This window comes from Parasteatoda tepidariorum, chromosome 3, assembly GCF_043381705.1.
Source record: "Parasteatoda tepidariorum isolate YZ-2023 chromosome 3, CAS_Ptep_4.0, whole genome shotgun sequence".
In the NCBI taxonomy this organism is placed as follows: Eukaryota; Metazoa; Arthropoda; class Arachnida; order Araneae; family Theridiidae; genus Parasteatoda; species Parasteatoda tepidariorum.
Window position 1 is genome coordinate 82057247 of NC_092206.1, and position 24405 is coordinate 82081651.

At 29.3% G+C, this 24405-nt stretch overlaps 1 protein-coding gene across 2 annotated transcripts in view; it reads right to left on the reverse strand.

Moving 5' to 3' along the window:
• Positions 1-16199, reverse strand: part of LOC107452098 (E3 ubiquitin-protein ligase MARCHF8) — a 62304-nt gene extending 46105 nt beyond the window's left edge. Inside the window, exon 1 of one of the 2 annotated variants that reach the window (XM_016068405.3) lies at positions 8672-9186. In XM_016068405.3, the coding sequence (XP_015923891.1) occupies positions 8672-8752 (81 nt within the window). In that variant the 5' untranslated portion in view covers positions 8753-9186. Of the gene's footprint in view, positions 1-8671; positions 9187-15744 lie in introns of those variants that run through there. The other variant, XM_071178896.1, reaches the window with a different exon arrangement.
• Positions 16200-24405: the final 8206 nt, after the last annotated feature.

Here is a 24405-nt window from a genome sequence, read left to right on the forward strand (position 1 = left end):
AGAACAATTCTTAGAGATTTTTATGCTTCTTCTCAAAAATAAGCTTTTACAATTTCAACACCACCTTAACTGTAATTAGCCTTAACGGTGATTTGTTTCAATAACCTTTTTTCTAAATTTTATTTTGATGCTAATTTGGATATTAATTCGCATAGTAGTGAATAAGTTTTAATGAATTCTACCTCGATTGTAATTGGCCTTGATCATAATTTTTTTGTTTTCATAAATTTTAATTTTTTTTCATATTTGAATACGAATTCGTATACTAGTAAGATTTTATGAGTCACCTTTACTGTAATTGCCCTTGATCGCAATTTGTTTTTATAACTTTTCATTTTTTGGGACATATTTGGTTACGAACTCGTATAGTAGCGATTAGGTTTTTATAAATTCCACATCAACAGTAATTGGCCTTGATTGTGATTTGTTTTTAATAACTGTTTTAAATTTTTTCTCCAAATTTGGATATTAATTCGCATAGTAGTGAGAAGGTTTTTATGAATTCTATTTAGTAATAAGTAATTCTAATGAGTTTAGTAATTCTAAAAAATTATATTTAGGTTTGTGATTGCGGGAAACATTTTAACTCAAGACAATTCTAACATGCTCTTTGTAGCATATATTAAAAATAATTAAAATATACGCATTTATAACATAAAAAAAATACAGAAAATACTTTCAATGAAATCTGAGGAGTACTCTAAACAGAACTGTTATGCTAAACTTTCATAAAACTCCATAAAATAAAAATTAGCACATAATCGCAAATTAAATAAAGCAGCAACAAATTTTAATGTTAGCTATTTTGTTTTTATATCTAACAAACTTATGAAAAATTAAAAGTTTCTGTGAGGAGGATGAAATTTGGATCAAGTACTGGGACAACATACCTAACAAAAAAGCCTATTATTATAGTCACAAAGCGGAATGAACTATAGCTTCTTAGAAGGGAATAGAGTCTGTAGCTATCGGAGTTTAGTTTTCAATGGAATTTTAGCCACATCAACTGAATCAATTTGTATGATAAGTTCTTGAATTTCTCAAAACTTTTAATTATAATTTTCATATAATAATTATTTTACTGTAATTTATAATATAATTTTCATAAAATATATCCTTACATGTTGTCAGCAATTTCACCTCATAGTAGTTAGTACTAGTAAATTTGTTTATGGCTTACTTGCTTTTAGGCCGTTTTTTGCTTGAAACAGCATTTCTAAAACGCAAAATGACTTTTGTAAAGGCGCTTAGCTTTATTAATTTTTATTACGTTTGAGCTAAAAAAAAACGCTAATTTTTAAAAGTGTTGTTAAAAAACTAAGTAAATTTTCTTACAGCTAACTGCAACACATGATTCTATGATTTTTAGTACAATTCTGTGAAATTTAGAATTCTATAGGAGCATGTTTTAAGAGAATTCGAAATAAATAAATTTTAGATGCCAATTTCAAAATATTCAAATAAACAATAGTGAATTTCAAGCAAATGAGAAAAAATTCACATTAAAAAATGTGAAAAAAATTCAGGTTAACAAATGTGAATCCCTTGCGTGCAATATAAAAATTATAAAAGTGAGCAAAGAAATATTGATCTTCCCTATTTATTTTTTACAATACTACAATGATCTCCAAACTCATAAAACAACCATATTTAATTTCATTCTAAGTAGATGACATTACGAGGTTACAAAAGAAAAGCATCGAATTTCTGATTATATTGAGAATATTACAATAGATTAATAATTTACGCTTATTTAGAATTTTTAATGAATGACGATCTGCGATCGATTATCATTCATTATCATTTCAATCACTAATCCACAGATATAAAGAGCAAGAATACATCCTCATGAGATAGGACTTAAAACAAAATTAATTCTCTTTTTAGGACTTCAATATCCCCGAACAAACTGCTTTCAGATTAACACAGTTTTAATGAATCCGTTGTAATCAATCAATAAGGAAAAAAAAATTTCCAGTGATTTCTTTAAAATTTAAAACTGAAGAAAATTCTAATCGAAACAATAAGGGAATAACTTTTTTAGGCTGTTTGATGCATAAGAGCACATGGTAAAAATGACTATTTTATCTAACACATATTTTACAATTTATTTGCAACGATCCATATTGATGTAAAACTTTCACTGAACCTATCTTGTTATGTTCATTTTGAACAAGATGATTCAGCTCTTAACTGTAACTCACTATTGTTTCTTTTTAACTTGAAGTGGAAATAAAACTATGCCCAATCGAGTAATGGAAATTCTGTGTACTTTATTTTAAGAAATATTTTTGAGTTTTAAAATAAATTGTTTAGAATAACTAGTAGATCGATTACAAAATTGAATTAACGTACAAAAAAGGTTTGTATAAGAGTAACTGTAGAGTAAGTTATACCTTAAAACCACGGTGAAAATCTAAATTATTTTTAACGGATGTTAAATGAAACACTTATTCATTAAAAAATGAACGAGATAATGAAGACGATATTGCAACATATTTTGATGCGTTCAGCTCTTTCCTTGACGCAAAAAATGTTAAGAGTCATTTTCAGTCTTGCATGTCATTATTGATAAACATTTCCTTACCTAAACTGCGACGAATTCTTACACTAAAAAAGAATTAGAAAAAAAGGGAAAGTTTTCGATTAGTTTTAAAAGAAAAAAAGTTTGTTTTGTTTACACGTAACCAAGCCGTTTGGAAACAAAGAGAAAAATATTAAAAAACGCAGAAAAATAAGATATTTTGTCGAGAATCGATGGTAAAAATACTTCTCATCAGCTGCTAAATATATTGCATGTTTGCTAAATTTTTTAAACCAGAATTTTTTTTAAAAGAAAAGTGATAAAAAAATAAACAAGAACTTCAAATTAGTCTGTCACTATCAATCACATCTTTTCCTGCATAAAACATTTTCTACTTTCTACACCAGCCTCTGCAGCTCTGCCAATTTTTCCACTTTTTATTTTGATTTTCTGCTGCTCTTTTTTTCCCTGTCAAATCTTTCTTTCTAAAAATAATTGAAGTTACGAAAAATAAAGGGAGGAAAGGTTTGTTTACAGACCGGATGAAAATGCTATTTTATCTCATTATTTGTTATGACAAAGCATGTAACAATATTGGACTTGAAGTTAAGGATTTCTAGAGATTTGACATTTTTTTTCTTAAAGTGATTTGAAAACATAGTGAAAAGAGATCGAAGCATTGTAGATAATTTTTGTGCTGTAAAACTAAAATTTAAAAGCACTCCTTTCTAAAAATATTTAAAAAAAAACTTTAAAGTTTAGCAACTCAAACACTAATTTGAAATGTAGAAAAGATCAAAATCCATTTTATTTTCAGACATTAAAGTTTGTAGCCTCAAAAATTAATCTATAATGATTAGTTCAGAATAGTCATGCATCTGGAACTATATAAGAGAATTAAAAGGTATTTGTCTATAGTTGCGAAACTCTTGTTCAAATACAAGTTTATGCGAATTGTTATTTAATAACGATCTGAATTATAATGGCCATGTTTTTGCCTTCTTTTAAACTAAGTAATTTCACTTTAACAGTTGAGCACTTTCAGTTCAGTTTCAGTTGTGAGTTCACTTTAACAGTTAGTTCGTAGGCTAACATAGGAAAAAATTTTTTTTGACAAAATTCCATTTTATTATTCAATATAGCTTCCTTTAAGGACGATACAACGATTATAGTGGTCATATAATTTCTCGATAACATTTTTATAGTACGATTTTTCTTTAGCCTCAAAATATGCCTTTGTTTCGGTGATTACTTCTTCATCCGTGCCAAATTTCTTTCCAGCAAGCATTCTCTTGAGGTCTGAGAACAGTAAAAAGTCGCTGGCGACCAGATCTGGAGAAGACGGTGGATGCGGAAGCAATTCGAAGACCAATTCATATAATTTTGCCATCGTTTTCATTGACTTGTGACGCGGTGCATTGTCTTGATGACACAGCACTTTCTTCTTCCTCAAATGGGGCCGTTTTTCTGCGATTTCGTAGTTCAAACGCTCCAATAACGCTATGTAATAGTCGCTGTTGATAGTTTTTCCCTTTTCAAGATAGTCAATGAATATTATACCATGAGCATCCCAAAATACTGACGCTATAACTTTGCCAGCTGACTGTTGCGCCTTTCCACGCTTTGGAGTTGGTTCGTCTCGTACAGTTCACTCGACTGACAGTTGGTTGGATTCCGGTGTGAAATTATGGAGCCATGTTTCACCCATTGTCCCATATTGATGCAAAAATTCGGGTTTATTATGATTAAACAGCTTCAAAAACAGCTCAGAATCATCAATTCGTTGTTGTTTTTGTCCAATTGGGAGCTCGTGCGGCACCCACTTTGCCTAGAGCTTTCGCATACCCAAATATTCAAGATATGCTCAACACGTTCCTTTGATATCTCTAGAGTCTCAGATATTTTGATCAACTTCACTTTACGGTAATCTAAAATTATTTTGTGGACTTTTTTGATGTTTTCGTCGGTAACAGCCTCCTTGGGGCGACTACTGTGTGCATCGTCGTTGGTGCTCATTTCGCCTCGTTTAAACTTAACAAATCACTTCTCAATGGTTGATTTTCCTGGTACAGAGTCCGAATAATGTTTCCCAAGCCAAGCCTTGGCTTCAAGAGTAATTTTTTCGCTAAAAAGCAATGCTTTAAAAACACACGAAATTCCTTTTTATCCATTGTTTCTAAACTAAGAAAAGTTGCTTCACTAAAAATACTATATCTCACAAACTAATAGTCCGACAGCTGTCAAATTTGTACACGCGTCTTTCAAAGGTTAGAACTAACTAAAAATCATATGTATTTAATAATAGTAGCCCCATCTATGTGTCAGCCTACGAACTTTTCAGCCCAACTGTTATATGACAAAATGCAAAATTTGAACTAAATCAGTCAAATAGTTTTTTGGATAATAAAATTCAAAACAAAATCATATTTACAGTTCAAAAACTACCAGTTGACTACACACTGTAACAGCTGAAAAGCAATGAGTCTGAAAGTTTTACTGAAATTGATCTGAGTACGAAAATGATTTCAAAGAGTTGTAGAATTAATTTTACGGCTACTAATATTGATAATTTTGAATCCATTTTTCTGGAACCTTGGTGAGCTTATAAATTTGGACACAGCTCGATATTCAGGTTTAGGCAAATGAGGACAGCTCAAAATGTGTGTTTAAAAAATGGTGATAGCTCGAAATTCACATTTCAGAAAATGAACACGGCTTGAAATGCTTATTTATGAAATGATCACAGCTGGAAATGTGTGTTTACAAAAGTGAACACAGCTCAAAATTCGTGTTTACGAAAATGGATTGCAAAAAAGGCACATTTCTCAGTTTTCAACCAAACTTTAACAGTTAAACAAAGAACTGCATGCTTATTTTTTCCCTACTGATTTAAACACTGAGTATAATCTTTACGGGACAAAGTCTCGGACTTCGGGGTCGAGATGGTTAGTTATATTACAGATGCAACATTTCAGGTGATGATAGAACTCTCATATTCAGTTTAAATGAAAGCTTGAGTTTCAAAACTCTGAATTCCTACAACGCAAATTAACTGAACTGTTATAAATTTACAGAATCCAGGGAAAATTTTGAAAAAAACTGCTGTTGTCTTTTAAAGTCTTTCGAAAAAGACTAATTTAGTAAAGTGAACAGAGTGATGTATGGAAATGGATGATATAGTACCAATTAATTCATTGTTTAATTCTTTTAAAAAAGAACAATACTCATTTAAGTTTGAAAAACAGAATCAAATGTTGTGTCCAATTTCTTAACTAGCTATGTTTGTTTCTTAAGCACTTATTACGAGCTGTGTTCATTGTCGTAAATACACTTTTTGAATAGAGTTCATTTTTTTAAACATGTATTTAGTTTCTTTAAACATGCCATGTTCAGATTTAAAACCTTACCGGAGATAAGTTTTATAAATAAGCTATAAGAAAGTATGATTAATACAATTAATTTAATTAAATTTGATAAGGAAAATATAAATTTTTTTAATAATTCATTATGCTAATTTTCATACTTTTAAGATTAACTTAGACTAAATTCTTCGGGCAAGAATGAAGAGGTGAAAAAATTTTATTTTTAAATTTGAGTTTATATAACAGTAATATATCATAATTTTATATAACAGTAATAATCATTTAAAATTTATTATTACTTGAGACTTCATTGTTTTTAAAATACGTGCTTTTCACATTTCAATTTCTTTGTTAAACCTTAAGAAATGTAATTTTTTGCCATTCGAAACATATTTATTTTAACTTTTTTGTCATAAACAAATAAGGATTTTGCTTTAAGTCTTTTTTTCATGCAACAGTTAAAATTTAATTTCGGAAAAATAAGTTTCTTACAAAATTAAAAAATCTTGTTTCATTTTTTATACCACTTATTTCCTGACACGGTAAAAATAAAAACAAATAATTGACGCATTAACTCCATTGATGGTAAGTTTAAAAATAAAGGTACGTCGTAAAGCTTATTTGGAAGATTTTGTAAAACGTTTCTATGAACTTAAATTTTTAACGAGTTTATCTTTTAATGATTTCCTGATATTTCTTGGCATATCATCATCAATCATCACAATGAGAGAGAAAATGTAGAAATAGAAAACGAGATTGATATTAAGAGAAATATATATCGCTTGATCTAGTATGGGAATGTTATATTTTAATTTTATTTTTGCCTTTAATTTATTTATATTTCTAATTTTCCAATAAAATTTTTGGATTCTTGCTTCGTGTACTACCTGAGAGATAATGACGTATCGTTAGCAACACGTGCACCATAAGTTTAGATTCATTTGGAAAAGCAGTGCAGAATTTCAAAATTTAAAGTCATTGCTTTTTAAAATGGATTATTTGAATGATGACCAGACTTTACTAGTATTTATTAAGCCATTAAACTTTAGCAAAAACTTTATTAAACAGCTGAAATATTTCATATGTGAACACGCTTTATCATTCACGCTTTTTTTCCAAATATCATTAGCGTTCTCGGAATTACCGCTGCATTTTCCCACGAAAAGTATTTCTCAACGATCCCCTGCTCCGTTGCAAATGGATTTATAAAGGAGTAGTTGCTGTGATTTATCGATCGCTAACCCATGTGCTAGAGATTTGGAAAACCTGTGTTTTATTTGAATAATGTTTCTATAATAATATTTCTATATAATGTTTCTAATGACCTTTTTTTAAGAAATAAATCTTATATTTCTGAGAGAAAATACGTAACAAAGCAATATAAATACAATGTGATTTTTATGTAAGTTAATCAGGGAAAATTATAATTAAAAACGTTGACATTTAACTTTATTTTTATTGATTTCCTTTCACTTTTTTTTCACTGTATCTTTAATATAAAAAGTGTAAAACATTTTATAGTCAAATTGCTGATAGACCAAGTTCTAAGTTTCAAATTGGTGCTAAAAAAACAAATAGCACGAATTTTCCTTGAATAGAAATTCTAGCTTAAAATGCACTTGCAAAAAGTAGATAAGTGACACATTCACAATGCGTCTGTTTGGATATTAGACCAATCAGAAAAATATCCCAAAATAGGGAATTGACCTTTAGCAGATTTTGTCAGACTAAATAACACCGTATTTATTCGTTTCTTAGGATTTTTTCCTTGTGTTTTTAAATGCAAATTCTTGCGCTTCTAAATTTGCATTGTCGTTCAAATTTGGTATTTTAAGACAGATTCCAGTTTTGAGTATTTTGACATTAATCCAAGTAATGTTGATATTTTGGAAGTCATTGCAAAGATATAATTTATAAATTAGAGAAAATTTTAAACGTCTTTTTTAAATCAAATACTGTTTTTTCTACCTAAATGCTCATAATTTACAGCACTTAGTAAACTGATTAAGTAAATTCTTCTTCTCTATTGTTCAAAATTATATTGTTTACAGTGTTGCACGAAATATGGTTTTATATTCCAAAATTTAAATTAATATAAGCATTTTAAAACAGTTTTTAAGGCAAAAATTCATTTTTTGGTTTAAAATCTATATAATTTTCTTATTTTTTTCAAAGTTGTTGCATATTATTATTACATTTTTATGTTTCAGAAAAGTTTGATACAACCAACCAGCTAATCGTATTTTTACCAGAGATAAAATACTTTTAAAAACTGTTTGAGTGGTTTAGATTATGTTAATTATTTATATTTACTGAGGATACCTTTATATATATTAAAGAACTTGTTTGATTCGATTAAAATATTTTATTTCGAAATACTTTTAAATTTCTTGTTTTTTGAAATCTACTTTTTTTTCTTCAAAATATTCAATCAGTTCAGATCTTCTTGTTTAAAGTAAATAATTTCTAACTCAAGAATTTTTTCAGATTTAAAGCTAGTATTTGGAAAAAAATGAAGGAAAAATATCATAGAATTATAAATAGTTAGGTAAGTTCCCCTAGTAAAATATTGTTTCATATACACGTGAAGGAAACTACATCAGACAAAATAGTTTATTACTATAACATAAGTTTCTTTACTTATAATTTGAAAATGAAGTTTTTGCAATACATTTAATGAACCAATATTTTTTGTAACCATGAAAAGGAAACTTTGTGAAATGTTTTAATTTATAATTAAATTTAAATCAAAGATAATCAAGTTATTATTAGGAATTTAACTTACTTTAGAATCATACTTGACTTTTTCTTTCTCATTTGTGTTTTTTCGATCAGCGGGGGTCACCCGGATTTGCTGCAGAGGCATTTTCTTATCCCCACATAAACCTTCATGTTGAATTTAAGCATCGTACTCCCATAGTTCCAACAGACGATCTTTGAAAGAAAACAAACTTCACTTTATCGCAGCTAGATGCTAAGCCTCTCAGGAAAAATTCAAATTCCATTTCAGACGATAAATTAATGGAAAGAATAACACCCAAGCGATTACATTGGTATCATTTGATCCTAAATGCAAGGTGAAACATAAACAAGATGTATCCCCAGAGTATGTAAATAAAAAGAGAAGAGAGGGAGTGAAAGAGAGAGAACCCAGGGAAGGTGAAGTGAGCACGAGAACTATTTCCAGTTTCGCATCGTCTGGGCCTTTTTGCCTTTCTTCACTTCGTCATCAGCGCACACAACGGGGCTGCATTGCTTCGTGTCGCCTCGACAAATCGGCTTTGTCGATGAGAAGAGGTCGTGAGATTGGGGCGCATGCGTGGTACCAGCTGACGTCGTCAATGAGGGATTAGGGCTCAAATATATATTGCTGCATATGCATTTAATTGCATGTTCTTTAGTGATATGGCTATAAAAAATTTTTGATTTTTAGAAATAAAAGAACGATGCAATGCAAATAATTTTGAGACTCAGCAAGCAGAAATAATTGTATAAGAAATAGTGAGAAATATATAATACATTTAATTTAAAAAAAATTTAAAATGAAAAGGAATAACATTTTTTAGCGGATGTATTTGAACGATAACATGCTGTTTAAAAAATATCAAACTATTCCTTATAAATATTTAATTATTATAATAATTTTAAGACTTACCTAAAATTTTATTAATATCGATAGAAATTTTTATTTATTAAGTAATAAATAGTCCTTCTAATTATTTTTCGGTTACTTTATCACATTATTGCTAGATATAACAATGTCGAATTAGGTTCTAAATTGCGACGTAGAAAGTTGCAGGTTCGTTCCATGAAAAGCGGATGTACTCATTAAAATATCAGCTAAGCTGACAAAATGTAACAATAACTAATTTCTTTTAACGTACTATACCCTTATTATTAATTTATTTATGCATTAATCTATAGGTTTCCCTAAAAACTCATATGTTCTTGTAATTTGAAGGTCAAAATCATAATTTACAGAAGAACCCACTATCTTCACTATCCCACTATCTTCACGACAATTGTCCCAGCCGAGTAATCGGCTGGGGACAATTGTCTCTCAGTAATACAGAACTCTTTAATTCATTAGTGCTCGACTTCGTGCGCAGGTCGTCGGGCTACCGAAGCAAGGGTGCCATCCCCTCCGCAGAGGATCAAAATTGTGATGGCATGTCTTCGGATCATCCTCCGGGATGTTTCCCAGACCGTCGCCAATAGCCCATTGTGCAGCTCTAGTGCGACGTAAATTAACAACAACAACAACTTTAATTCATTGTTTCAGCTCTGACCCATTTGTAACTGCCGTACACGATCAAACGAAGGTGTTTATTTATGGCAAGATTTAGAATGTCCCACCATGAGTTGCCAACCGACTAAAGCATCAACACTTGCTACATAAGATCATGAGTTCGTGTGCTGTAGAAAAAGTACAGCCCAAATACAACATTTTCATGTATTTATTATTTTAATTATGAACCACTTATAACGATCAAAAGCAGGCATTTATTAATGGCAAGATTTATAGTTTTCCAACATTAGTTTCCAACTGACTAAAAGATCCAATACTTGATACACAAGATCATGAGTTCGCTTGCGATAGAAAAAGTTTAATCCAAATATAAAACTTTCAGGTATGAAAAACTTATAATTGCAGTACATTATCAAAAGAAGGTGTTTATCAATGGCAAGATTTAGAGTGACCCAACATTAGTTTCCAACAGACCAATTAATTATACAGGAAAACATGAGTTTGAGTGCTACAGACAACGTTTAGCCTATTTACAACAGTTTCATACACTTATTGTTGTAATTTATTTAAATACGAATCTACAGGTTTGCCTTAAATCGTATATGTTCCTTTAATTTAAGAATCAAAAATCTTAATTTACAAAGGAACCCACTATCTTCTGGTAGATACTTCATTCACGTCTAACTAGAGCTACACACTTGGCTATTAGTGACAGTCTGGGAAACTACCCTGAGGATGATCCAAAGACAAGCCATCTCAATTTTGATCCTCTGCAGAAGGAATAGTTCACTTGTTTTGGTAGTCCGATGACTTGTACGCGATGTCGAGCACTTAACGGTAGAACAATTTAACGAGGACCAGTTTTATCAGCCGCACACCTTGGTCCCAACGCAGGCTTACTGACAGCAGCAAGTGATGCTTGACTTCGGTGTTCTACGTAATCGACTGGAGATTAATGTCTCACAGTCATACAGAACTCTTTCATTCATTGTTTCAGTTATGACCCACTAATAACAGACATACATGATCAAAAGAAGGCATTTATTAATGACAAGATTTAATATGCTACGACAATAGTTATCATTTTATTAAAGTAGTCGATGCATGATACCCAAATCATAAGATTGTGTATTATAGAAGAAGTGTGGCACGGGAAAAAATGACATACAGCTACTAAATGGTGAATTTTTAAGTTAAGATATTAACTAACTTGCGCCTACGGTATCTTAAACATAATCGAGCTTACGATCCTCTGTTTTCACTCTAATCTAAAACTTCATAAGTTTTTACATCTACGATAATTTAATTGTTCTGGTTCATTAAAATATATCTTAAAGAGGTTAGGCTACTCCAGAACTTTGACAAAAAAATCCTTTTTTCTCTTGTTTCCTTCATTTTTCTCATATACAGTGCTTTATTCTAAAATTATATGCCTGAAGACTTAACAGCTGTAAGAGTATCCAAGTTTTTATTTTTGTAGCAGTCACTCTTAGTCTAGAGCGTGCGTCTAGAAAATTTCAGAAGTGTTTTAATCCAAAATTCATTATTTTAAGTCACCCAAGCTTCAAAATTGACACAATCTTCGATTGATATCAAAATTTAACAGTGTAGTTGAAATTAAATTCTTTATATAAGTATGGAGGAGTAATTCCCTTATGTTGTAAGGGTTTTTTTCATGCCATATACCATTTACTGGAGATTTTTCGGGGAAATTTCTAAATTTCTCAATTAAAAAACCCGTTATTCTGGTAGATATTGATATCTAATCAACGATCCTACTCACTTCTGTAGTTATTCGCATATTTTAATCAAACAAAACATTATTAAATCCTAACTAAAAAATTGTAGTTGTTAGTGGTTCCACCACATACCCCTAAAATAGAAAGGCTTTATCTAAAAAAAAAATTGTGCAGTAACTATTTTTGCTTTGCAACGTCTTGAAAGAATTAACTTATACAGTTATTTAATTGTATAATAAGAAGCATTTTACCGAATTTTGATTTAATCCATTTTCATGCTGAGTAAATAAATTCCATTATGTGCTTCCATTTTCCCAACGAGAGTTGCATAACCTTTCTAAAACTTTTCTTGGCAAAAGGTGTATCTAAATTAGATTTAGAGTGATAAAAGAATTTGATGCGATTGATAATTTTATTGATTACATTGGTATTTTTATTGATTACATTGATATTTTCATTGATTACATTTATAATTTGATTGATGGAGGGATAAATGAGATGAGGTTGATTAAAGAGAGTGTAACTAAAGACCCAAGAATGTCTTTAAAATTTTACCTTACAAGGAAGGAAAAAAAAGTAAGAATTCTAAACTACTAACGGTAATGGTTTTACTATTGAATTTCATTATGGATGTATTTTATAACATTAAAAAGCTGTTTCAATTGACAATTGTTACCCATGATGAGGTTAAAATTTTTCATGATTCAAAAGTTATTTATTACAACTAACCAGCATTTACAACTTTATTTTTCAAAACGAAGTTAATTTAGGGGGTCCCTCACCCTTCTCGTTCTTCTCAATAACTCTCACGATTGCTACGCAATTCCTTTTTTCTTGTAACGATGAACAGAATGCTAAAATAGAATTAAAAATCCCTAAATTAAAACTTTTTTTTATTGTATTAACGCAGTTTTGATTTCCCTAATTTAAATCTTGATTCTACAGAAATTAAATTTAAATCTAACCATTTCGCTCGGTTACCATAGCAACTTCATATACAATTTTGGTTTTGCAACACCTATTTAATTTTTATTACTATAAAAATTCGTTCCATGTTTTTTGGAAAAGAGATTATTTAGTAATAGAGCAACAAGTCATTTCCTAATAAAGTTTTAAAATTTTTTATTTATTATTTTAAATGCATATGTTCACCGATTGCAGTTTCCCACAAAGCTTAAAATAAAAGCAAATTTAAATAATTTATCACTTAATAATTTTCAAATGGTTAATTATTCATATTACTATTTCAAATATTTATTATTAAATGTTTCACAATAAGGTAACATCCATTTGATTACTTTAATGGAATATCTTTTTTTATCCTTTAATTTGCAATAATACTTAAAGTAAAAAAAAGACGTAATAATGGCAGAAAATAATACTAACAAGGGAAACTAGGGAAGTGTGACTCGCCAATCTTAAAATAAACTAGTGGGATGTATACCTTATGAGGAATAATTTTTGGTGGCAACACTCGTTTCGGCCCATAGAAGATCCTGTGAGAGATAAAAAATAATTCAATATATAGAAAAATCGGTATTTTATTACTTCAATGCAGACTATTAGTTATTGTAATTATCTCATACTCCAATTAATTTTCTGGTACTTACTTTCACGTACTATATAATGCATATTTATTCTCAAAATTGATTTTGAAAATTTTATATATCTGTAGTTTTTCAGAAAAACCTGTTAGGTTAATTAAAAAAAAAAATTGACATCAAATTTTTTTACTTTTTTTTTCCAAAATTTTCCAAATTAATTGGAGTATGTAATTGCAAATCAATCAATTAATTAATAATTGATTAATTAATATTTAATTAATAATTAATTGATTTGCTAATTGATTTATTAATTAGAAAATTAATTAATTAACCATACAAATTAATTGGAGTATGAAACAATTGCAATAACTAATAGTCTGCATTGAAGTTATAAAATGTCGATTTTTCTATAGATTGAATTATTTTTTATCTCTCACAGGACCTTCTATGGCCCGAAACGAATGTTGCCCCCGAAAATTATTCCTCATAAGGCATACATCCCACTAGTTTATTTCAAAATTGGCGAGTCAGACTTCCCTAGTTTTCCTTGTAAGAAAGGATGAGAATTAAATATTACTGATAAATACTGTTAAATAAGGGGAAAATATAAATATTTAAATAATTTTGTGCTGAATGACACTAAAAAAATCTGGCTCTCTATTAAGGGCCATTAATATGATGTTTTGACCAATAAAAATACAACAGCGACAATTTTGAAAGCTATTTATTAGACCATTATCTTTTTATGTTAAGGAGGAAAAAAATCAGTGAACTTTACTTCAGGATACTCATTTATTTATTAAGCTTTCACTGCACCTGAAGTGCTGCTTTTAATTTTAATACCAAAAAATAGCAAGTTCCATTATTTACATTTTAGTATCCACCTATGGTAAATGATAATCATATAAAATTTTATGATTTTTTGAGACAGAGAGGGAAAAAACAACTAATTTAATATTAATTGATTATCATCATATTTATGTGTTAGGCTTCATAAAAAATTTAGAATCAGAAATCACATAAAAAAAACTTGATTACCTAGTATAAGTATCTTTGTCTTATGATGCAGTCTTTAATCAACGACGCACTAAAAATGTTTGACTAGCTGCTTAATACTGAGGTTCTTTTGTTTGCATTAAATATCAGATAATTACATTTCTTTTACATTCCTTTTTCCTCATGCGTCACAAAATTTAAATTATAAAATTTAAAAATAATTTTTGAGTTTCAAGCAAAATAGGCTAAAGGCTGGCAAAAAAATTATAATTTTTACTAACGATGATTATATCAAAAGTAGATTATTTTTAGCCAAACAGGAAGAAGCTCTACTGTTGTACGATAAAAATGAATAAAACTACGCAATATCTGATTTTTAATGTATTCTATTTATAATTTCCTTAATTTAACACTTAGTGTGAATATTTTTTTTGAAAATATTTGCTATTAAATAAAATAAACTCGTTTAAGAAGCAGATTTTTTATGAATTATTTATAAAATATGCTGCTACTTTTTTTTTCAAGGGTAAAAGTATCACTATAAAAATGAAATGGCTCGTTAAGTTTTTTCTTTTATTTGGAAGAAAAAGTATTTCAAAAATTTTATTAAATATTGGATTTATTTATGTATGTGACCGGAAAACCTGTGTTTGAGCAGCTTTTCAGTTTTGACCCAAAATATCTCAAACGCTATTAAACAAATAGCATTTTTCAGAAAAAGTAATATATCCATTCCTGCAATATTTAATTTAGTTGACTTAGTGCATAAAACTTCTTTTTACAGTTCACTGAAAAAGTATTATGAAAACTAGTTTCGTCAATAAATTATTACTATACATCAATGCTCATATAAATATGAAAACGAATTCTATTCAGAAAAATAAACTTAATTTTATGATCCAAGAGTAAAATTAGTTTCGATAATATTGAAAAAAAAATTAATTTCATGAAAAAGAATTCTTGAGGATAACTGAAATGATACGTCACGTTGTTCCATAAGACAATAAATATCTTACCGTTATTGGAAAAAGTTTTCTTGATAGTTCGTTTTAAATTTTCTTCTAGGTTTAGAAATTAAATTGAAAGATAATGTGTTTTGAGTTTTGCATCCGGCTTCGATCTCGGGCATTACAAATATTTTTTCGTCTTCAGTTATGTAAATACAAATATTCGACATAATAAAAATTTTCTGGTGCCATTTGAATATATGAAATAGAAAAAGCAAACGATAAAATATTTTTATAAACTTGATAAATGTTATTAAAACAATTTATAAATCAAACGATATTTTCAGAAATGAATATTTTTATCTTATCAAAAGGTAACTTACCTATCTAAGTTGAAGAAAGAATATTTAATTTTGGCTATGGTGCAATAGTGTTTGAGATTTTTAGCAATCGCGATTGAAAACATTCATTATGGAAGAAAATTATACATAAAATTTTGAAATCGCTAGCTTTTATTATAATTTTCAAAATTCATTATACTTATACCGAATGAAAAGTTTCAATAGTAGCTTAATTTTGTTAAAGTAAGAAATATCAATAGTGAAATGAGGAAAGAAAACAGAGCACAGCATTTGAACAGAGCACAGAGAAATACATATTTTTCTCTTTAATGTTAGAGAAGGGGAAAAGGTGACACGTTTTTTTTTCAAGGCGAGGCAAGATGACAACACTAATCCAAAATGTTTTAGCGTCACGCTGCACCAAAAAGCTTAATCAGTAGTTATATTGATGAACTTATCTACACTTTAGCTTCCACACAAATACTCTTCCAAATACTATTCAACCACATATTTGTGCTTTATTAGTATGCTTATTTTTAAGGTTCACCTAAGCACAAAATGCTGAAGTTAATTTCACTAGCAATTGATTAATGATGCATTTATTACGCCGTTCCAAAGCTGAACTAGATCCGTTAAACTGCTGCGGGACAGACTGTAACAATATCCCAAAATGGATTGTCATGAGAACATGAATGTTTCTGGAAGGTTGACAGTGCTTTCTATGTAAACAACCATTGATTAGGTTCTTGTTTCGTTTATTTAAAAATAAAAGGAAACTTGTGAAATCAAAAATTTTGATTTTTAAACATTGACTGATTGATTTGTTCATTTGCGTCGCACTAGAGCTGCACAATGGGCTATAGGAGACGGTCTGGGAAACATCCCTGAGGATTATCCGAAAACATGCCATCACAATTATGATCCTCTGCAGAAGGGATGACACCCCCGCTTCGGTGGCCCGACGACCTGCACCCGAAGTCGAGCACTTTACGGTAGAACAGTTTAATACCGCACACCCTCGGTCCCTACGCAGACTAATCCAAGTGGCCACCCACTCGCACACTGACCACAGCCAGTGATGCTTGACTTCGGTGATCTGCTGGGAACCGTGTCTTAACGATCAGTCCACTGCGAGACCCTTGGCCGTTCGAAGTAGGCTTGGTGTTATACGTATCTTGAAATATCTACTTCATACTAAGTAAAATGTAGGTTAAGGTTTAGAATCGGTGGTTCTTGGTTTGATGATAATGTTCTTCCAGTTTTGCAGAAACTTTGTTTCTGGCTACTGTGGTATTATTGTGTGTCTTTGCTTTCAATGACGTTACCTTCAGGTTACCTCATCTTTTGGCTACCGTTATGTGATTGGTTGTTATTTTTTTTCCATATATATTGGTTTATTTTTAAATCGACAAATATAACAGGTAAGACACTAAACTAAATGCTTAACATTTGATATTGATGTTAATTTATCAGCAAGAAAATAATAATATCAGCGAACGGGAAATTAACAAACAGGAATAACAAGAAATAAATAATATCAATAAGAAATACTCTCTTAATGTTTCATTATTGATGTTAATTTATTAACAGACATTCAAAAAAAAAGTTGTGTAAAATAGATAGCAAAATTTTAATTTTGTATTCAAATATCACAACTTAACTCTTTTTTCTCGAATTTAAAAAAAGAATTTTGCAGAGAAGAGAGATAAAAATAGCTATAGATAAAGGTAGATCAAGTGATGTTAAGAGAATAATGACAGTTAAAGTTAAAAAAAAATCAACAAAAAAAACAAAAAAAAAACACCATATATGAAAATAAACCAAGAATCAATCGCATAACGATAAAAAAAAAAGTTCTGATGAATGAAAGCAAAGAATATGTTGATAACCAAAAACGGGGTTTTAGCAAAATTGTACAACTGGGAATTTTCGCATAACCATTTACAGCTCCCCCGATACCACACCTTAACCAAGGTAAAGTGCCTTACACTGACGTTTTTTAAAGTTAAGTGCCACTTCTCGGTATACCCTACACTGATTTTTTTACATGGTTAAATGTGCCACTATCTGGTTTTAACACACTCATCAGTTTTGTGTGTCCTTAAATGCTCTTCTAAAACTCTTTCCGAAATGTTATTTGCGTCGCAAACATCACAATTATGAGAGTAAGTTTTTAATTTGGTGCTACAATGTCAATAATATCAGGACGTCTCTTACTGGCGTGTCTTCGAAGACATTGATAGGCAGAAAATGACTTTTTACAGGCAGAAAAACTTTATGATAGAATTAAAAATCACTAACTATGAACACTAGTAACTTGAAACAATGAAAAAATAACAAATTTGAAGTTAAAAAAATAATAAACAGCAATATACAAAACGAAAAGAGAATTAGCTTCATAGTAGAAAAAAAATAAAAATAACAAAAACAAATCCGATAACAACAATAAAAACAAGAAGATAACGTAAGATTTAAAAAAATAAGAAATTCTTTTGATTTTTAAAATGGCAGCAAACATCGCAAAAAAGTAATTACAATTGTCAAAATGCCATTTAAACCGTGATGTCAAATACTTAGCGCATGTGCTTGATTTTAGTATTTGAGCTGGTTTTAAGGTCTATTATGAGCTTATCGTTTTCTTTTATTATTTTTAATTGAATTTATGAAGTACTTTGTAATCGTTTTATTTTGGTTCTGTAAAATACTTAGATGCTAATTCTATAAGAATTTTGTATGTAAATGAAGGTCTAAGTACAGTGCATCAAAAAAAAAAAATGAACTAACTTTTGGTCTAATGATCGGATCTTCACGTTTTAGGACTCGATCCTAATGGTTCGAGTGGTTGATTTAAAATATGCTACTTTTTTAGTGCTAGCGTAATTTTAAGTTAGAAAATCAAATACAAAACTGCGTCATCGTTTAATAAACATATCTTTTGTTCGGCGGATTCGGATTTCTGACCCCCAAAATATAGGCTATAGCCGCAATGGGAAAATATGGTCCTAATAGTTTGATCAGGAGAGCGGTCAAAATTTTCAACCCCTTTATGTAAATTTTACTTTTTGTGTACTTCCCCTTATCTCGAGAACTTTTTAGCGAATTAAAAAAGCTTAGCAGTTTTTGTATCTGATTTCTTAACTTAAAATATCTTCTGCACTAAATAATTTGAATATTTTATGTCACCCAGTCGAACCATTAAAAATGAGCCCTAGAACGCGAAGATCTAATCATTTGATCAAAATATATTCAAGGTGGTCATTTTTTCTTAGGCGCACTGTATATTTTCTAAGGTAAACTATGATTTACTTAAAATATTTTAATATTTTTTAACTCACCATTTTTCTTGCTTTTAATTTCATTCCAATTCTGAATAAAATACATACTCGTATTTTTATTGATGACATGCAACGTAACACCTTTTAATTTAAAAATTATTTTTAAAAAATAGTTTCTGTTAAGCGTTAATACTGTAAATTTTTCCTTTTTCTGTCCATAATAGAATTTATCATATGATAGAATGAAATGAAGAGGAGTAAATAAAAATGTGACAGAAACACTTTTTACGAATAGTAGATCTAAAATCTAAGATTTAGAATTAATCAAGAAATTTTATGTTTCTTCATAAACACTCAATCTGAAAAAAAAACCCGATACACTAACACAAATTGACGCAATGTTATTTTTTTTCAATAATTTTTTCTTGAAATGAAGCAAGAAAACACGCAATTATAAAACTAACTACACTGAGAGAAGTATTTTATTCCTTCATGCTATAAGCGCAATTAACACTCATGATATAATACTATAGAAATAAACTAAAACATGACAGAGACTCTAAATTAGAAATGTAGAGTGTCGTTATTTAAAGCTACAGTATCATTAACCATTTCATTTAAATGTTGATAGAAGGAGCAGAGTCCAGTAGAGTAAAATTACTTCAAATTTTTTTTTTTTGAGTCTCACAATCTATATTCCTTAGGTTAATGTTTTTTTCAAGTACATATGATTATTTTTCAAATCTAGTCTATTAATATATCGTACATAAAGCTACCATAATTGCATATTTTGAAACCAAAATGTTTAGTATTTTGTGGTAAATATTTACGTTTGAGAAAGAATGAGCAATAATGAATGAGAAGCAGTTACCGGAAATGGCGAGTGGAGCAAGCAGGGTGCGGAGCTTTCTAGTGATAATAAAAAACTATGTTAATGTTGAAACATTCATATTCATTAGTTTTAAATTTCTCATCGAGCCGGGATGGATCAGGGAATAGAGCGTTCTCCTTCCAATGAGGTAAACCGGATTCGAATCCCATCGATGGCTGGGAGATACGAATTCTGCACTCGACCAGCACTGACCGCAGTGCTGACGTAAAATATCCTAAGTGGTAGACAAATCATGGGATAGAGTCCTCCTGCCGCCAGATTAACCGTGGGAGGTTTTGGAGGTTTTCCTTGCCATGAAACACAAGATCTGGTTAGTTCTATCAAAAAGTCCTCTATGAAGAAATTTTTTTTCCAATACTTCCCTTATCTTCTGGATTGGGTTCAAAATTACAAGGTTACGGAGTTGAACATTAGAGTCGTTAACCCGAAATAGGGTCAATGTTCAACGATGGTTATTAAAAAAAAGGAATGTCCTTTGTAAAACTTTAATTTTTTATTATATAATTTTTTTAATGAACGAGAAAATTAAAAGATTTATGACTAGTAAATAAAATTTCTTCTACTCAATTAAATTATTCATTCATTTTCTAAAAACAATTTTCTAAAAAGCTATCGAATAAAATATGTATTTTCTAACACTTTTAAGACATGACTATAGAACATTTAACTAGATAGAGAATACATGAAGATGTATTTCCTACATTTACAAAAGATTTAAACTTTGACAGTTTGAAATTTACGATTTAGCTTTATTCTCGAACAATGCAGTTTTCTTGGAATGAAATAAAACTTTATCTGAGAAAACCTATAAACACAAAAGAAGTATAAACGTCTCTTTAGAAATTAAAGTTTGACTATTTGTGAGATTGAAAATCTTATTTTACGTTCTTTTATATTGGACTTAAATTGATATTAACGTTATAAAAATTTAATATCCAAAATATATTAAAACATAGCTGTATTCCAAAAATATTTTAAAATTTATACCTAAAATGCTAAATTTAAATTTAATAGAAGTAGACGTGTGTTAAATTTTTATGAGATACATACTGACATAGGTATACTAAAATATTAAATTTTGTAAATATTTTACGAAGTCTTATAATTCTTTTATTATTGACTTAAATAAAGCCAATAAATCCAGTCCAATTTAAATTCTTTCAAGCGACATTCTAAAAGGTTTACGGAATGAACATTCTTTTTTAATTTCTACTTTCTTATTTTTGAGTTTATACAACAGATTAATTGTATTTGATTAAGTATATTGTGGCATCCAAAAGTTAGGATCAACGAATCAAATTTTAATCAAAGAATTCTGAACAATTTGGTATTGATCGGTACTTGATTGGGTAATTAAAATCAGATTTAATTGGATACCTGTAAGTGACGTCAAACATGTGTGTCGAACCTGATTGGCTTAGACAAATTACAGGATTTACCTATGATGGAGTCTACTTGCAGGAATCCAATTATTTCAGTTTTAAGGGAGAATGGAGATTTTATCCAAACATATTTATATTAATATAATATACAAATATTTACGCAAACATAATTCGAAATTAAAATTTGAAATTTAAGTTTATAATGTTATTTAAGTTATAATGAAAAACTCTGACCAACAGGGATAAATATAGTTACATTTTTACTTGGACAATTTCTTTGTAAAAACATACTAAGAGAAAGAATAATCTTAAAATATTATTTTTAGATGATTAAATTATGCCAAATGTTTTCCCAATATATTAGAGGCTAGGTCAAAGGAAGTTGTATGCAGGAAGATATGGATCGAACAAACAATAGTAGATTTCACCCTAAATTTTCAAATAAAAAAGAAAAACTCTATAGTAAACTTAGACAATATCGTTATGGGATTTACCTCAAAATAGGGTTGAATTCAAGCATTGAATATGGTTTTTATCTTCAATATAAAAGCTATATCATCGCAGAAACAACAGAGCAACAAGTAAACGGTGATGCGCTCTATAGGGTTAAGCAGCTGTTTCATCAAAAATAATAAGCAACAGATGAGGAAAGAGGGGATACGGAAACATTGCACCCATTCGACCTCGCAGAGGAAGGGGTGGTACATTTTGGGGGGCTACTGGGATTACATAATCGATCGCTTGGACACCCTCTATTGAACAGGAGGCACCTGTTTCCCCTCGAATAAAAAGGAAAAAGACCCTTACCAGTGGATGTTCGATGACTTGTTCCTTTTTTTTTAGAATTTTTCCCTTTTTCATGCTTTATCAAGGCCTGTACTCATCGGTCGCGTGCATCTATGATTGACATTATATTATAGGCAACCCTACTTCTGATGTGTTGAATAGGATGTAGAAGCAATTTCGCTTCTTCGTTTGGTGTTTTTTCGACATTTGATTTGTGACTATCCTAGATGAAATCGAATACCAATCGTTTCAATGCCAATATCCGATTTCTTGATGTATTTGAAGTGTTTAAGTTTAAAAAAAAGTATTTACAACTGGCTTAGTTTTTAGTTCTCACGGTCTGAAGCTGTTTAAAAAAGAAGAATATTTTGTAACAGAGAACCTCATAACATTTAAACTTTTTAAACACTGGTGTTGTTAAGTAAAAATTATAATGGGAGTCACAAATTGGCTGAAATCAAATAAAAAAATTAACATTATTAAATTTGAAAGAGAAAAGAATTTTAATGAAAAAGTTAATAAAAGCTAACGAAGAAAAAACTAATAAGAGAAAGTGAGAATTTAGATTTCATTGTGGTGTGATGAAATATTTGTACACGTACAGAGCGCAACAAAATAAACGAAACACCGTGAATAACTATTGATCTAATTGTCGAATTTTCACGAACTAGGACTCAATTTTAATAATTCGAAGTGTGACCTCAAATATGCTAGTTAGTTAGTGCAGACGATATTTTAAGTTACAAGATCACAGATACAAAACTATACCTTCTCTGAATAAACATACCTTTTTTTTTTAACTGATTTAGGTTTCTGATCTCTAAATATAGGAGGTGGGAAATATGGTCTTCATAGTTTGGTCAGGAGAGCTGTCCAAAGTTTGTATCCCTTTAATGATAATTATACTTTTTGCTTAATTCGCCATATATCTCGAGCTTTTAAAACGACTTGAAAATTTTTTGCACACAATTATAAAATTTGTTTATACCAAGAAAAGTTCATGCAAAAAATAATTTCTACTAATAATGAGTTATTTTTTATCATATATTATTTAATTATATATTATTATATTATGTAATATTTCATTATATATTATTTTATTATATATTATTTTATTATATATTTAATATATATTATATATTAGTTAGTTACTAATGGTCGAAAAAATTTAAATTTTAAGGTTTGCAAAATTTTACACCATTTTAACAAATATAATATTTAAGTCAAAATACAAAATTTGAACGAAATTGGTTGAATAGTTCCTGAGAAATCGAATTTTAAATATCTGACAATTTAAAATTTAATTTCAAATTTTCAGATTTCTCGGGAACTATTCGTGCGACTTAGTACAAATTTTGTACGTTGCCATGCAAAATCACATTCTTTAAAATAATGTAAAATTGTATACATTACATACCAAAATATTTCTGATCATTACTAAATAAAATACTAAAAATTAATGAATAATTATTAAAAGTTATTTTTTGCATGGAATTATCTTCGAATAAACGAATTTTATATTTGAGTGCAATCATTTTTCATTTCACTTAAAAAGTTCTCGAGATTTGGTGAAATACTCAAAAGTAGGATCAACAGTAAGGCGTTTCAAACTTTTGACCGCTTTCCTGATCAAACTATTGGGTCAATATTTCCCAGATTGCTACTACCCACTAAATTATGAGGGTTAAAAATTCAAAACCACAGGAAAAAGGGTAAGTTCATTCAGAGGAAGTACTTTTTTGTGCCTGATTTCGTATGATTTAAAATATGACTGCACTATAAAATAAGTTAAAATTTTATTTTGTAATTAATTAGCATACTTGAAGTTACTATCTCGAGCAACCAGGAATAAGTCCTAGTATGTGAACACTCGATCATTAGATCAAAAGTTATTTAAGGTGTTTTGTTTATTTTTTTGAGCACTGTACATGCATTTTATATAAGTCTTATAGTTCGTAAAAATATATATTAGAGAAAAAGTTACGTTACGTTAAGCAATTCTTGCAGCAAAATGAAGGCAGGGCCTTCATTTTTCCTCCTAGGGTTCCTGATTTTATTTAAAAAATGTTTTCGACAGATGGCGTTACGTATACATTTATTAAAAGATTTTGAAAAATTGAGGCGTGGTTTTCAATTATTATTATTATTTTGATTTAAAACTAAAAAATCATAACACAATATTTCATATTAAAATTGCTGCTGATGGACATTTATCATTAATTAATTATCATTAATAAATATCATAAATAAAAGTATTATTAAAAGTAATTTAAAACAGTTGTGGACATTTATCACTAATTAATTCAATACGTCATATGCATTTTAATTGGAAAAAAAGGTAATATTTCATTTTTATGATATAAGTCTC